General features: G+C 54.8%; 2 protein-coding genes across 2 annotated transcripts in view; one reads left to right on the top strand and one right to left on the bottom strand.

Moving 5' to 3' along the window:
- The window catches only part of CDH23 (cadherin related 23), a 194783-nt gene that overhangs the window by 161845 nt on the left and 17395 nt on the right, over nt 1–15543 (top strand). Inside the window, exons 38-39 of the mRNA XM_032695417.1 lie at nt 15057–15278; nt 15361–15480. Coding sequence (XP_032551308.1) covers nt 15057–15278; nt 15361–15480 — 342 coding nt within the window. The remainder of the gene's footprint in view (nt 1–15056; nt 15279–15360; nt 15481–15543) is intronic.
- Nucleotides 3024–13529, bottom strand: VSIR (V-set immunoregulatory receptor). Its single transcript, XM_032695430.1, has 7 exons — nt 13350–13529; nt 8253–8699; nt 7499–7546; nt 6074–6181; nt 4602–4629; nt 3994–4181; nt 3024–3751 (listed from the first exon to the last, which is right to left on the bottom strand). Exons 1-7 carry the CDS (start codon nt 13411–13413, stop codon nt 3714–3716), a joined length of 921 nt encoding a protein of 306 aa, XP_032551321.1. The 5' UTR covers nt 13414–13529; the 3' UTR covers nt 3024–3713.

Below are 15543 nucleotides of genomic sequence, written 5' to 3'. Positions count from 1 at the left end.
ACTAGAAGTGGCTGGAGCAGCAGCTGGACCGTGGTTCCATTCACTGTGGGCTGATGTGTCCTTGTGAGTGAGAAGAACTTTGGTAAATTTGACAAGGGCCTGGAGTGACAGGACAAGGGGCATTGGCTTCAAACGGACAGAGGGCAGGGTTAGATGACATATCAGTAAGAAATTTCTTTCCTGTGAGGGTGGGGAGGCCCTGGTACAGGTTGCCCAGAGAAGCTGTGGCTGCCCCATCCTGGAAGTGTTCAAAGCCAGGTTGGATGGGGCTTGGAGCAACCTGGGATAGTGGAAGGTGTCCCTGCCTGTGGCAGGGGGTGGAACTGGGTGAGCTTTAAGGTCCCTTTCACTCCAAACCATTCTAGAATTCTGTGATTAATTACCACTGTAGCCATTGTAGTCCACACCTTGTGAGATTTGAGGAGCTCATTAGTCATGTTGCTGCCATCCAGAGTGTCCTGCCCATGGTGAGCAGGGTCTGAGCACATGTTTGAGGCTGATACAACACCCCATCCATCATCCTGTGGTCTGGAGAGGTGACTGTCTTGCTCTGTTCATTATTTGTGCCTCTAAGGAGGATTCTGGCGTGACAGAGTCAAAAGATCAAACACCGTCAGGAGCATTTTCCAGCCCTTCTAACCCCAAGTCTCTGCAGGGAGGTGAGTGAGCACCTATGTGCACAAAGAAGCCCAAATGGTGAGATAGGCTGACACCCTGCATGACACTGCCATCCTTTCCCCCCCACCCCTCCACCTGCTATCTCTCACCATCTCTCTGCTCTCCCAACAGAGCTCTGACTGCAATACACTTTCAGGAAACAGGTCACAGCCAGCAGTGCAAACTGTGACTGTGATTCTCACTTCAGGCTTTGCACTCTCAGCTCCTCCCTCCTGGGTAGTTCACACTCCTGCTTCTGCATCACCATCTTTTCCATAAGCTGTGTTGCCACTGAGGGTTAAATCTAGGTAAGTCTCTTCCCCCAGGATGAGAGAAGGCAGCTTCTGGTCACTGCAGCACCGAATTACACCAGCTCCTCCTTGTCCCCATCACCTCAATACCACCAGCTCCTCCTTATCACCTCGGCACTGTGGGAACATCACTGATGGTGCCATGCTGAGGAATGCCCTGTGCCAAGCCTGAAAATCCCATTGCCATGGCAATGCCCTCTTGCCTTCCCAGTGCCAGGGAGGACAAGTGGCACAGCTTGTTGCTTCCCGCTGCAGAAGTGGGGTCCCAACAGCCCTGCGTGTCCTCGGGGGTTCTGCTGTGTGACCACCATGTCACTGGCACAAGTTATGCCAACACTGACAATCCAAATCCCACCATGCTGAAGTGAAACAAAGCACCCAGTGACCCGATTCCTGAGTGGGGAGAAGAGTTTTGGCCTGTTTCGGAGCTTGAGGACACTTAGGTCTTGTGAAAGGCAGTCCGGCGTGTCGCTTGGTGCCTGCTGGCCTCACGCCTGGGTGGTGAAACGATGTCTGTCAGGGGTTTGTTGGCTGCCAGAAATTGTGGTTTCACAAGTAGGTCCAGTGCACAAAAGGGGAAAATTGTTTGTAATTTGTCCATGTGCTTTGAGATTTGGCCTTCTGAGTGGGGAGAGGCAGAGGGGACAGAGCTGGGAGAGGACTTGGAAGTCCCATGGTGATCTGGGATACCTAGAACAGCAATGGAGCGTAGAAGACTAGCCAAGAGGATGCTCTTGGGAGCTGGAAATGCAGGGACAAAAGGATAAAATGCTGGTGTGATTAAAGGAAAATGTTTACCCCAAAAAGCATTGCAGGGAAGAAAACCTTCCCAAGCTGGTGAGCTACAACTGGAAGGTCTTGGTGTCTGTGGGAATTGCAGGAACCACCTGCAACCATCATTTCTTCTCTCCTCTAGAAGTCTTTAGTTTTCCTTCTGGCAAGTTTTCCAGGTGGGAAACGGTCCCTGATGCCACTCAGTGAGTGCCCCAACATGCCTCACCAGTGCTTCTGGCAGAGCATGGCTGCTCAGCTCACCTTTGCCTGCAGCACTGCATATACCGAAAAATGAGATTCCTGCTGCACAGAGCAAAACCCGTTTCCGACAAAGCTTTATTCTGTCATCAAACAGTGCATTCATTAGCAACCAGAGGGACTTGGAGAGGGTTTCAAAGCAGTTAGGGCCCGGGGGCATTCAGAATCCCAGAGTGCCTTTCCAGCTGCAGCTGCTGGGACAGGGAGAGGGAAGGGAGAGGGAAGCGCCGGCGGCACTGGGAAAGTTTCCCCAGCAGAGGCGGTAAGGGACTGAGCTGTGGGTGGCAATAAAGCCCCAGTCCTGTGCTCAGGAAGTTACATCTGAGGTATGGGGGGGGGGGGGGGTGGATGGATCCCTGAACCATCTTGAAGTTGCTCTTGCTGAAACCAGTGCTGGATTAATCACATCCTGCAGCAGCTCAGTGTGTCCCCAAGCCCATTCCAGAGGCAAACGCTGTTTCCTCCAGCCCGTAGTGTGGGAATTGGGGCACTGCCGGGGATGCTCTGCCCTGGCACTCTGCCTGGTACAGCTACTGCTCAGGTCTGACACTGTTTTGATATGACTGATGTTTTTGTTTGTCTCGTGGTGATTTTTTTACCCACTTTACAACAAAAACAGAAGCAAGAGAGGAAAAAAAACCCAAAACCAAACACATTCTTGGAGAAACCGTGTCTACCACAATGTTTTATCTCCTTGTCAGAGCTGAGTCTCACTCTGGAGCCTGACCCACAGCCACTTTTGAATAAACATTGCTGGGTTCAGATGAAGAGAGGGCACCTGTACAACCCCCAGGGCATCACAGTGTCCTCTCACAGTGGCCCTAGGGCTGGCTGCTCTGGCCATGCTGGCCCCAGGAGGCTCAGGGAAATCCATCCGTGGCATTTCCCACTGCCTGTTGCATTCCTATGCCTCCACCTCTCCACTCAGGCTCTCAGCCACATCACGGGAACATCCTCCAACATCCTCCAGATGAACTTTCTAATTGATAGGCATTTGAAAAAAAAACCAAACAAACAAATGAAAACCATAAACATCCTTTTTTTCCTTTTAATCAGCACTGATAATTAAACAAACAGAGAGATAAATTCCCCTGATCCCAAGACAAGGATAAAACTGCAGCAGAAATAAGGCTCCTCCTGGCATGTGTCCAGCTGAAAAGGCGGCAGCATCCTAAGTCCATGGCCATCTCAAAAGACTGGCAGGGAAGGAGGGCTCCAGTGGCAGCAGGGAGCCTCTCCCCTTCCTGTTTTGCAGAGAAAAAGGTAGTACAAGGTTGGCTGGTGACCCTGTTTGGTTTCATGCTGGATAAAGTACTTTACCATCCACTCCCAGAGAGGATGTTCAGTCAAGGATGCAGGAACATGTTGATGTTGCAGATCTTAAAACCCTGGCAATAAATTAAATCCTCAGGGAAGTTTCCAGGTATGGGACATCCTTCCATTCCCACATCCTCAATTTTCAGCTAGTACATAAAATGTGAGCAGTACAAAGCCGTGCTCTTCTCCATGGAAACAGGTAGCTAAAAATCAAACTCCGGACAAGAGGGGTTCACTTCCAGTCCCAGGGCAGAGGCAGGATGGGAGACAGGGGCAGAGATCCTGCACACAGCTTCAGATCTAAAGGGTTTGCTACCCCTGGCCCTGCCACCCTCTCGGGGGTCTCGGCTGGGCGACCATGGCGTGGTCTGCAGGATGTGGTTTCCTCTGGGGTCTTTAGGCTTTCAGGGAATTCGGTGAGTCAGGAACAGGATCTGGAAAGGGCAGACCAGGGATGTTAGTCCAGCTTGCAGCTGAAGGGAGCAGCCAAACTGCTTTTGCATGGAAAACAGAGGGTTTGGGTCCTTCCCATCTTCTAAGCCATAGGACTTAATGACCCACATAACACAAAGTTCGCAGCTGATATTTAACACCCCTTCACTCCCTCCCCCCCCCCTTTCCTTCCCACCTCTCCTGTAGTGGTCTCCAAGGGGGCTCAGCATCGGCGGTCACTCACCCAGCGTTGGGAAGAAGCATTCCCCGGGGCCAGGGGGGGACAGGGGGGTGCTGGGCTCCGAGAGCAGGTGCCGGCCGGACTCGGAAGGCAGCCGGCTGGCCATGTAGGAGAGCTGGGGCCGGGGCCGCGGCTCCGCGCTCGCCGACGGCACCGCCTCGAACACGGGGTTCTCAATGCCCTGGGCGCTGCTGTGGGAGAGGACAGGGATGTGCCTGTTTATTTCAGGAGCCTTTTTTGTCCCCAGGGTTTTGGAACAGCCAAGCAGGTTCAGGGGGTGGCACCTCAGATGAGAGCAAGTGGGGAGCCCGGTGCAGGGGGGAAGGCTTTGCTGAAGTGGTTTCTTGGCTCTCCTGGGGTGTAGGGAGATGCATGCCCTAGGCACGGGCAAAAAGAAAGGAGGCACTTCCCACTTGGAGAGAGGGAAGAGAAACAGTGGCTTCCCAGAAAGGGATAGGACTCAGAGCATGAGTACCATCAGCATCCCTTTCTCTCTGCTGGGCTGAGGATACCTGCTGGCTTCAAGGGAAAGGAGGACAGGACAAGACCCTTGTGGGGCCTGGGATGCAGGCAGAGGGGGTGTGAGGAGGTGAGGGGATGAGTTTCCTTACCTGTCCATCCTGACAAGCTCATGCGCACCTGCCAAAGGCGAAGTGGTTGGGGTGAGTGCTGGCAGCATAAGGCCCAGTGTCAGACCCAGACCCACTGCCAGTGCTGTGTTCTTCTGTCTCGTTCACCTCCAATTCCTCTACCTTCCTCTGTCCCCCACCCCCTTTAGCTGTCTACTTTGTTCCCAACCCTCCTTCTCTGCATCCCTCCCACCTTGTTTACTCCCCAACCCAGCTTCCTCCCAGATTGAAACCACAGGCACCAGAGAAAGGGAAGAGACACTTCTGCAGGCATGGGGTGAAGTGAGATGCAGCTGGGGTGCCTGGGCTGCAGCCTGGCCCTGCTCGTGCCCAGATGCACCCACCACCCACCTATGACACCCTCCTGGGGCTCTGCAAAACACCACTTGGCGTTTGGCAGTCCCTGTGTTTGGCTGGACAGCACTCTGTTGTGTATTACCTCATCCCCTTTGTGTCAGCAGATCCCACAGCCCATGTTTCTGGGCTGTGCTGGATGCCTGTACAAAGATCATCTCAAGCCAAGCTGCTCAAGTTTTGGCCCAAACTGTGCCAAAGAAAAGTGCTGTGTGGAAATAACCTGGCCCGTCATACTTGAGAATCAAATCCTCCTGAATTTTGCCTTCCCTCCGGGGTGAAATAGCATCCAGGTGATGCTTTGCAACAGGGAGGTGGGAGCTGCACCCCAGCCACAGATAAATGGGTGCATGAAGGGGATGGATGTCAAAAGCCCAGTTCCCAGTCTTGTGGCTGGCATCGTGCCCACGCCTGCTGCAGAAACCACTTCTCCAAAGGGTTTGCTCAGAGCCGCAGAGCCGCCCACCAAGCTGGGTGAGGGAAACCACAGGGCCCCGCTTGCCCAAGGGCTGATGAAATGCTTCTGCCAGTTTAGGTGGTGCCCCTTTCCGCTTAATTACCGAAATCTCTGGGAGCCAAGCACGGGCAGGGCCTGGCAGCCAGCTATGCCTCAGCACTGCCTGGTATTCCAGGGCTGGGGCAGCGGAGGGGAGACCTGGTTTGCTGCAGTCCTATTGCCATAGACATATCAGGAGTCTTTTTAAAGAGGAGGGGGAGAAAAAGTGCAAAGAATGCTTTTTCAGTTGCTTGGAAGGCAAAGCTTCTACTTGAGGTGTGTGATGGAGGGAGGAATGAGTAAATGAGACAGCTCCTACAGTGGATGTGGAGGAAAGGGCTCTGCAGGGTGCATCTTTGCAGTCTCAGAGCCCCCAGCATGCTCCCAGGGTCTCCTCCTATCCCACACTCCTCACCAGCAGCCTTCAGGCATGCCTGGCCCTTCCCAGGAGACACCTGGCAGGGACCTGTCATTGGGCTGCCTTACGCTGTGCCCATGGGACTCGGAGCAGCCAAACCAGCTGATCCCAGTGGGGCACATCCCATCTCATCCTTGCCACCCTGATGCAGCCCAGGAGATGAGAGGGGGTGTCCCTGGTACTTACGTCTGTTGGTGGCAGCTTGTCTCTGTTTGTAAATGAGGAGCAGGATGAGGGGCAGGCAGAGGATGCCCACGATGCAGGCGCCCGTGGCCAGTGCGGCGGCCGTGATATCTGTGACAGAAGAGGGCAGACAATGGAGAGCGCTCACCTGACATGTCCTTGGCTTCCTCAAGCCAGAATCACAGAATTGTTTAGGTTGTAAGAGACCTTTAAGATGCCCAAGTGCAGTGTGGGGCTATCCCACGCTGCCCCACACCTGATGCAGTGCGACTCCCACACACACGGGATTCGCACTGGGATACGTTGACAGCTGTGCAGATAAGCTCTGAGGCATCGTTTTAGGACCTTGACCAAAGTCCTTCACTGCTGAAGGACACCCCAAGGCCCTTCTTTGGTCTTCCAGATATGAGGAGAGAAGCCCTGATAAAGGCCCCCAGCAATTTTAGAGCACTGGATCCAACCCACGGGCAGCCTCACAGTGCTCGGGCATCAAAGGGCTCGTTAACCCGGTCTGGTTAACAAATGTGCCCCTGAAGAACCTTACCCATGGAGGCTCACAGAAAGGCTGGCAACCTGTGGGCACATCTGTGGCCATCAAGGTCCTGTGGATGGCTCCTGGTGGGGCTGAGGGCTGCCTAAACAACAGGCAGGTTCAGCTCAAGCCCTCCTCTCCTGTGCATCCCTCAGAGGAAGCAGCTTCCTGCTCCTTGTGTCTGTGTTTTAGTGGGGGGCATTTTTCCCCTTTTTTTGCCTGGCAGGACAGGGTGTCCCAACACCTGAGACTAAGGGTTTGGAACAGGAAACACTACTTGTGAGAAGCAGGGGGGCTGTTTCCCTTGTCTGGGCTGGCCCCAACAGTGCCTCAGAGCATTTTAGCCAAATCTGCCCATTTAGCAGCCAGCAAATGGGAGCAGACAGAGCGACCCACCAAGAAACCACCTGCACGGTGAAGTGTGGGCATCTCCATGTCTAGACACAGCACTGGCGGAGCCTCACGTTTTCTGAGCGCTCAAGCAAGATTTGGGTTTCCCCTGCTCGAGGCAGAGGTGGCACAGGCTTGAGGTGTTGCAAGAGGTTCCTGCAGCTCTTTACCTTTCTGTCACTTCCCACCTTCTTGTGACAGCAGCTGCCAAAGCCCTAATTGTGTTTTGGCGCGGGAGGGGGGGGGTTGGGTGCTTTAGAACCACAGGGTGAATGATCTCCAGGGGCTTCAGAACAGTCATATCCTGGTGATGGGCTAAAGAAGGCTCTCTGTAGCCTGAGGACGTGTCTGTCAGATGCACCCTGTGGGGACAGCATCAAAAACCACCCTCTCAACAGTGAGGTTTCATGTGGACACTGGTGTTTGCAGCAGCCAGTGATCCCTAGGGAAAAACACAGGCCAGGGTGGCGAGCAGCATGTTGGAAAGAGGGGTTTTTTCCCTGTACCTTTGCTGGTGGCTGTATGAAATGTGCAGTTTTGAAGCCCTCCTCTGCCTGCAGAAGAGAACAGAAAAGCATGTTACACCTCAGGAGATTCACTCATGCCCCACAGGACTCCCAGACTGCTGGCTGTCCTTGCCTTTTTGCCCCTGATTATTAAGAATATCATCCCCAAAGCAGGGGTTTAATCCCGGGAAGCCTACGCAGAGATCCCTGCTGCAAGACCCCTCTTCCCTATGGCAGTGGGGTCCATCCCTGACCATGCAGCCTCTTTTTTTTTGGTCTAAAAGAGAAACTATCTATCCTAATGCTACAAATCAAGGGCAGGAGATGCCTTCCCCTCCCTCATGCCTCTCCCACTGGGCTGGTGTCCCAAGGTTATCTACAAGCCCTCATTTGGGCTTGCACCACCAGCCAGCTCCTTTTAAGTTGAGGTTTGTTTTCCTCTCTTCCAGAAAGAGGTTGAAGAAGATCAGTGAAACTATGTACCATGGATTTTACTGCATTCCAGCCTCTCGAGTTATTATTTTTTTCATTTTGTTTTAATGTTCTGTTGCTCTCTGGCCCTAATTCAAACATTCAACATCTGCTGCTCTTCGACTCTTGCAACATGGCTTGGGCTTCCAGCATTCTCACTCCTTGCTTCCCCAGTCCTGATGCTGCACCCTGGTGTCCCCCACCACCCCTTCTTGGCCCCCCAAGCCCTGATACACCCTGGCATGGATGCAAAGCTGGCAGGGGCCCCCCCTTGCTCCCTCACCTTGCTGGATCTGCAGCTCCACAAAGCCGTGAGCAACCTGCATGGTGTGGGGCTTGCCGTGCTCCCGCCTCAGCTCCGCGGCATAGCAGCAGTAATTCCCACTGTCCTGCAGCGTCAGGTTCATCACTACGATGTGGAAGGCACCGTGGTGGTCGGGGACAAACTCCACCCCGTGGTGCCGCTCGAGGGGGGATTTTTGGGTGCTGTTGCCCCCAGGCTCATGGTGCCTGCCCAGGTCGTGGTGCAGCTCCTTCTCGGTGACGTTGCGGATGTGCCTCTTGTCGGAGCAGCTCTGGTCGCCGTTGCTGCTGAAGTACCAGGTCTTGTAGAGCAGGTCATGGCGGTCGGCGAGGGGGCCGCTGATCCGGCAGGTCAGGGTGACGTTCTGGCCCTCGGGGCAGACGCAGAGTGAGTACGGGGTGGTGATCAGGAAAGCTGCTGGCCCTCCTGGGGGGAGAAGGCACAGCAAGGAGTCAGACCCCAGCCTTACCCTGAGTTCGTAGCAAAATGGGGATCCCTCCCCAAACAAGCACTGCAGCCCCACCACCACTGCTGGCAGAGGCCCTGGCACAGGTTGCCCAGAGAAGCTGTGGCTGCCCCATCCCTGGAAGTGTCCCAGGCCAGATTGGACGGGGCTTGGAGCAACCTGGGCTAGTGGAAGGTGTCCCTGCGCATGGCAGGGGGATGGAGCGAGATGGCCTTCAAGGTCCCTTCCAACCCAAATCATTCCAGGATTCTGTAGCAACATCTCAGCAGGGCTGGGAGCACAGCTTCAGCGTAGAAATAAACTCTGGAGGAGAAACATGCTTTAAATACAGTTAAGCAGCAGCAGCAGGGAGGCAGAAGCTCATCTGGGGCCATCAGAGCTGGCAGAGGTGTGGGGCAAGGGAGGCAAAGCATGTGGAAAAGAAGTGAGGCAACAGGGTTATGGCTCATGAAGGAGGAAACACAAGTGCTGTTGGGCCAGCTGCAAAAAAATAAAAGGAGAAAAAGTAAACAGAAAAGAGCTAGGAGGGGCTGCCCCCTGAGATGAGGTGGGGAGCAGGTCCCACCCTCCTTGTTTTTCAGCCCCAGGGGAGGAGAAGGGGGAACTGGCTGATGCTGACAGTGAGGAGCTGCTTGAAAATGAAAACAATTTTCAGAAAGATATTCTGGAATGTGGGCGGGAGGCCTGGCGGAGGCGGAGGGGCGAGGGGCACACCACGACATTGCTGGTCTTTCCCAGGACGTGGGTGGAGGGTACTGGTGGGAAGGGGAAAGTGCATGAGGGGAGAGGAAAGAGCAGAGACAGGAGAGGTTTTGGTGCTCTGGCCCTGCCACCACTTTGTAACAGAAGGGCAAATGTCACTTCAAAAGCTGGAGAAAAAGCAGATTCTGGGCTTATTTACTTTAAATTACTGTGGAAAGGAGGTTCCTGGGGCTGCTTTGCCGCAGAGAAGATGGTATGAGGACAAGATGTTTTTTTCATTTTGGTAACATCCTGTTGTGCCATTAGCTCCGCCACCGTTTGGCTTTGAGGTTTTTCACTTGCTATATCGAGTGGGTGTCGATCACAGGCACGGTGTGCTGGGCCTGCCCACAGGCATCCAGCTGGGCCAGAGGCTCCCATCACTAGGCAACCCAGAGAAGCATCCTCCTCTTCCTCTGGGTAGGGTCACTGTGTCACTGCCTGAGAGAGTGAAACCGAAAAGCTGCCTTCCGACCCTCGTGGTTATTTCTGGTTATTAGGTGGTGGTGCAAGAACAGCCATGAAAGCACCGAGTTCCTGCCCGAGGGTGCTCTGCAGGGAGAAGGAGGGTTTGGGAAGGAGATCTGCCTCATTACACTCCCCTGGTCGGCAGCACAGGGTGCCAAGGAGCCCCACAGAGCCAGGGATGGCGTGACCTTTGCCAGACCTCTCTGGCTAATTGCTTCCTGCTCCCCACAGCACATGCAGCAGCACATCCCTGGAGCCGCTCTGGGGCACAGGTTTGTGTGGCCCGAGCTCAACGCTGCCTCGTTCAGACTTATTTTCAAGCCCTGACTTCTCCTCACCCTCAGGTGCTGCTGGGGCCAGGAAGCACGGCTGGGCTGGATGGGTTTTGGTAGGCAGCAGAGCAGGTCTCCCACCTCCTTGCCAGCCCACTGAGCACAAAAGGCACCTCAGATGTGTTTTGCGATACCTGCGGCAACGGGAAGTGCCCCATTCACATCGGGGGTCTCCCGGGAGCCAGAGGAAGGGAAGCGAGGGCTCTATTGAAGGAAGCCACACTTCCAACACCTTCCAAAAGTATCTGCAGGAGTCTTTTGTTTTCCACACTCAGCCCTCGAGTAAAGCTGTCCCGCTCATCCCCACACAGTTTGCAAAGCTCTGTCTTACTGAACCGTCCAGCTTCCACCTCCGGAGCTTGATGGGAACCGTCTGGATGGAAAGTCAGCACAGCCCACGCTTTCAGCAGTGGGGAGGGGCAGAGGTTACTATGTGTGCTCAGCCTTCAGCATTAGCAACCTCCCTTCATTCTCCCAAGCAGGGGAAGGCTCTCAAAAGCCAGGAAGTGTAGGAGAAAGCAGCTGGCAGCCCACAGCAGCACCAGGGAAGTTGGTGTTCCCTCCCCAAGATGTAATGAGGCTTTAAAGCCATGCTGGATAGCAGATGGTACCCAGAGGAAACAGCTTCTGGTGGTGTTGCTACACTAAAGCCCATGGATCTTGGGCTCTGAGCATGGTAGAAGCCCAGGAGATTAAATTTGGCTCCATCCACACCCCGATTGAACAATTCCCTTTGAAGTTAGAGCTGCTGGCAAATGCCAGAATAAAGCCAGGTGCCAGTCTCTGCACATCTCCAGCTGAGAGAGACTGGACCCACTGAGGGCTGTGCTAGAGCTGTTGTCTTGTCACCATCTGGTAAAGACAGAGGAGGTCTCAAGTGGGTGCCAGAAGTGCCCCTCTTCCTCTTTGGCACCTCAATATCTTTGTCTCCAAGCAGTGGTGTTGCATTGGTGTCGTGCAGAGCCCAGTGCAGCGCTGGTGCATCCCCGGTGCTGCCATCACCACCTCGCTTGAAACCTGGGAGATCTCCTTTCAGACAGAAGGAAATCCAAAATAGTGCTGGACCCTGTGTTTCTTTGCCAACCAACATCTTAAATAAATTGGGATTTCGCACCAAATTCTGGGTCAGTGACCAAAAGCCTGTCCTGGCTGCTTCTCCTAAGTTTGGTCCCCTGCTCTGGCAAGCAGGTGTTTGATCTGCACTCATGTTCCTGACAGGAGTGATTTCCACTTCAGTCTGCCTCTTTCCACTTCAAGAAGATCTGTACAGAGCAGGGGATGGAGCCTTTGGAGAGGCTCACCTGTTGCAGAGGAGGGGCTGCTGGAGAGAGAGTGGAGCACTGGAGCAAGGAAAGCAGCTTTATTCACTCTTCTGGGAGCTTTTGTAACAGCCTCACATCAAAGTTCCCCAAACCCCATCATCACCGTGCTGTCATTGTGCTTCAGAGTTATCAGCCGGGTGAGATGTGCAGAGGCATCCACACCTCCGCACAAGTACTTACAGCAGGGAAGGAAAAACTTACTGAAGATGCCCAAGATGCCCCTGTTAACAAGCCCTCACCTCCTGCACCCCGAGGAGCCAAATGGCTTTCCAGGGGCACCCATCATCCAGGCAGTGGCAGGAGAGCAGCCTGGAGCTGCTGCTCCCACCGGAGGGTCCTGCCTTGCTCCTCTGCCAGCACAGCTCTGAGATGCTATTTTGGAAAGCCCAGCTCAGCTGCCATTCTTTAGGTGGAGAGGAGCCACTTCCCCATCTATCTTGTTGCCAGCATCTCCAAACTGGATGTTTCCAAGGGCTTCTCCATGAAGCCCCACTAAAATTAGGTGGGGGTTCGGAAAGTTTTGGCAGGCGCGTGGCTGCACAAAGCTCAGTTCCTCTGGCACCAGGCTCACGTTGATCATCAGCATCCAAACTTGTTGCATTGCAGAAGGCCTGAGGTTCAGTCCCAGCACCCCAGATGCATAAATGAAATTATTCAAATCCCTGTGGAGATGCTGGGAATCACTCCCTGATGCCGAGACTTGGATGAGAAGCAAAGCGTTGTTCAATCCACACCAGCCTTGGTGTCCCAGAGGAGAGAGGAGAAGGGACCTCCCAGCCCCGTTGCAGTGGGGTATCTTTGGGCATCTCTTCTTCCTGGGGATGTGCTGGCAGTAATCCTGGAGACAGTGACTGGAGACAGTCACTTTCCTGTCCCGGGAAAGATGGTGAAGCAAAGCCCGATAGGATTCTCGTCCTCCGCCTGCGCAGGGCAGGGAGGGATCACGGTCCTTCCCAGTTTCCTTCTCTGACTCTTCGTCCACACACGATCTGGGGTTTTAATTGTCACCGCCCCTTGTGTCACTGTCTGGCCCCGGAGCCCCGAACAGAAACGCTGCCTGCCAGGGCTGCTGCAGAGTCAGGGATGGAGCAGCCCCATCCCTCCCAAAGCATCCCCCTGAAAAGCAGCCAGTGAGCTTCCAACACTGGGAAGCACTCGCTCGGGGAAGGGGGGCTCGGCAGCCACACTGTGATCCTGGCCACGGCTGGGTGTCCGTTCAGAGAAGCTGCTCGGCACGTCCGAGCAGTTACGGCAGAGCGGAGCATCCTCGGAGAGGGCATCCCGGCCCTGCTCGCACAAATCCCGTCTCCCCGCTCCCCCAGGGCTGACGGAAGGGTCTTCTCACCATGGCACAGCCGGGGACCCCCACAATGCTAGGAAAAAGTGACGTGGGGGAACAGAGTGGCTTTTCCAGTCCGGGGTCCCCAGCGGGGGCTGGCGGGGACAGGGGGTGGCTGCTTTCCTTCCACGCATGTTAGATCAAAGCAGAGGAAGAAAGAAAAAAGCAGCCTCAGAGTTTTAGAACGGCAGCTCCCCTGTGGCCCCTTTACCCCGACACAACCCCAGCATCATGTGAAACGCTGGCTTGAGCCCCCTCGCACCCCAAAATCACAGGGGAAGAAAGCAAATAACCCCCTAAACGCCCCAAATTCCTTGTGCCGAGGCACAGCCCCGGGCCGGCGAACACGGTGCCCCAGTGAGAGTTTCTCCGGGCAGGGAGGAGAGAGGCAAGCGAGCTGGACCTTACCGTGGGAAGCGAGCAGGCAGAGCGCGGCCAGCAGCAGCCTAGTTCGGGGGGACGTCACCCCCATGGCAGCGGGGTGGCCGGGCAGAGGTGGCCTCTGCGGAGCCACCGCACGCTCTGAGCAGCCCTGCCGCGGCAGCCGGGCTTGCACACACAGGAAATTTCATTGCGATATTGCGCAGGGATGGAGAGAACGGCGAGCACCCCCAGGAGGTGAGAGGCTGCAGGGAGCGGCGGGCGGGAGGACGGGGGGAGCACCCCACGGGTGGGTGTCACTGCTGTCCCCACCTCTTCGGGCAGAGGGGGCGTTTGCTGGGTTTTTCCCGTTACAGCATCGCTAAGAGCAAGCCAGTCCCTCTTTGCATGTTTTTGGGGTGCTAAGGAGGATGCTGGCCGTGCCGGGGGACTTGTGGCTGTTGGTCTCACGCCTTTCCAGGAGGAGCTGATCCCTTGGGGCTGGCTTGTAATTACTTTACTTGCAATTATTGCTTTTCTCATGTTTGTGAGGATTAAGCAGGCAGAAATCCTCTTGGGATGGGCAGGAGGCAGGTACAGGGAAGGGTAACTCAGAGCAATGCCAGCTTAGAGAAGGGAAGGAACTTTCCCAAAAAAGAAGGGGAGCAAAACTTCCCCCCCCCCCTCAGCCCTTTTACACAGTGAGAGACCTTTATTCTGCCCTCGAATAGCGAGGCAGCCCCGTGATCTGACACATAACTCCTCCTGGAGCTTCTCTTCAAATTCCAAAGGCATCAACAAAATCTCTGGCTGCAGCTGAGAGCTGCCTCATTTCCAAACAGTATTCTCTGGAAAGCGGAGCCTGAAGACACGGGGAGGTTTGCAAACCACAGGAAACTTTGCTTCTAGCCCCTTTTGAATTTGAAGTGTGCAAGGAAATAGAAAAGTAGCTAATTACCATGTGGCTTTATGGTTTTTACAACAGACATGGCTGTGATGCCCTTGCCAAAAATGTAACTCTTGGCTGACTGGAAGAAATATCTTGCTGTAGCTATGAAGTCGAGACTCCAAGAGAATGGTTTATTGTCCCAAGACCCCATCTCTGTGCATGCCTTTGTCACCTCCCCATCCCCAGGTGGGGTGACACCCCCAGAAGACAGCCTGCAGTCAGGACATCCAGGTGCCTGTGCAGGGCCAGGAACAACTGGAAGGGGGTGGGGTCCACCTGAAGTTGTGGTCATCAGGTAGATGGTGGGATCATGGGAGGTCAGTCTAGTTGTCTGAGACGCTTGGTTTTGTTCCTCCCCTGAGCTGTGGCAGCATCGTCTCCGGGTATTTTCCATCAACGTCATCACGCTTGTTAATAACAGCCAAGGCAAGGACTCTTATGTCTCCTCCAAAGGCAGGGGTTTGGCCTCTGGTTTTCCCTTTGCCATGAGCAATGTTATCACCTGTTATTGCCAGCAATGGTAAACTGTGTGAAAAGGGGAAGGATCCTCCAGAGATGTGCTTTGCTTGGGAACAAGGGTGTGATTTAATCTCGGGACGTTTATCTCTGTGCCAAACGATTACCTGGAAGTGCGTCTGCAGCCACGGCTCATTTCATTTTGAGCCCTGCACTGTGTTTGTGTCTCTTGGCAGGGTTGAGCCCACATTGGTCATTGACCTTGACAGATCCAGCCTTTCCCAGCCAACTCCAGAGATTGCACAGCAAATCCCTCCACAGTGTTTAATGTGATGTCCCCTGTCCCACAGGCCACCACCACCGTGTATGTCACTGTCCTGGATGAGAACGACAACGCTCCTGCTTTCCGGCAGCAGCTGTATGAGGTGACCCTCGACGAAGGTCCCTCCACGCTCAACGCCACCCTGGTCACCGTGCAGGCCCTGGATCAGGACGAGGGACCCAATGGCACAGTGGCATACGCCATCACCGAGGGCAACATCTTGGGTACCTTCCACATCGACAGCACCACGGTCAGTCAGGATGCCGGCCCCATTCCAGACACATCCCTGTCCCGCTGCCTTCACTCCCAGCTGCTCTCCCCTCTCCTTACAGGGAGAGATCCGCACGGTGAAGGAGCTGGACTACGAGATCAGCCATGGGCGCTACACCTTGATCGTCACCGCCACCGACCAGTGTCCCACCGTCTCGCGCCGGCTCACATCGACCGCCACGGTAAGGAGCTGCCGGCAGGGCTGCGACACCGTGGCCTCTCTGGGGTCAAGGAGTTCCCTCTCG

The sequence above is a fragment of the Chiroxiphia lanceolata genome, chromosome 8, assembly GCF_009829145.1.
Source record: "Chiroxiphia lanceolata isolate bChiLan1 chromosome 8, bChiLan1.pri, whole genome shotgun sequence".
NCBI classification, from domain to species: Eukaryota; Metazoa; Chordata; class Aves; order Passeriformes; family Pipridae; genus Chiroxiphia; species Chiroxiphia lanceolata.
This window is presented reverse-complemented; position numbering and strand designations above follow the sequence as displayed.

Excerpts from the sequence above, each read along its gene's own strand:
- VSIR (XM_032695430.1), bottom strand. The coding sequence starts at position 13,413 with ATGGGGGTGACGTCCCCCCGAACTAGGCTGCTGCTGGCCGCGCTCTGC. Across the intron at positions 8,700-13,349 it reads CTGCCTGCTCGCTTCCCACG|GAGGGCCAGCAGCTTTCCTG; the intron begins GTAAGGTCCAGC and ends TTCTCCCCCCAG. Across the intron at positions 6,182-7,498 it reads TCATACAGCCACCAGCAAAG|ATATCACGGCCGCCGCACTG; the intron begins GTACAGGGAAAA and ends CTTCTGTCACAG.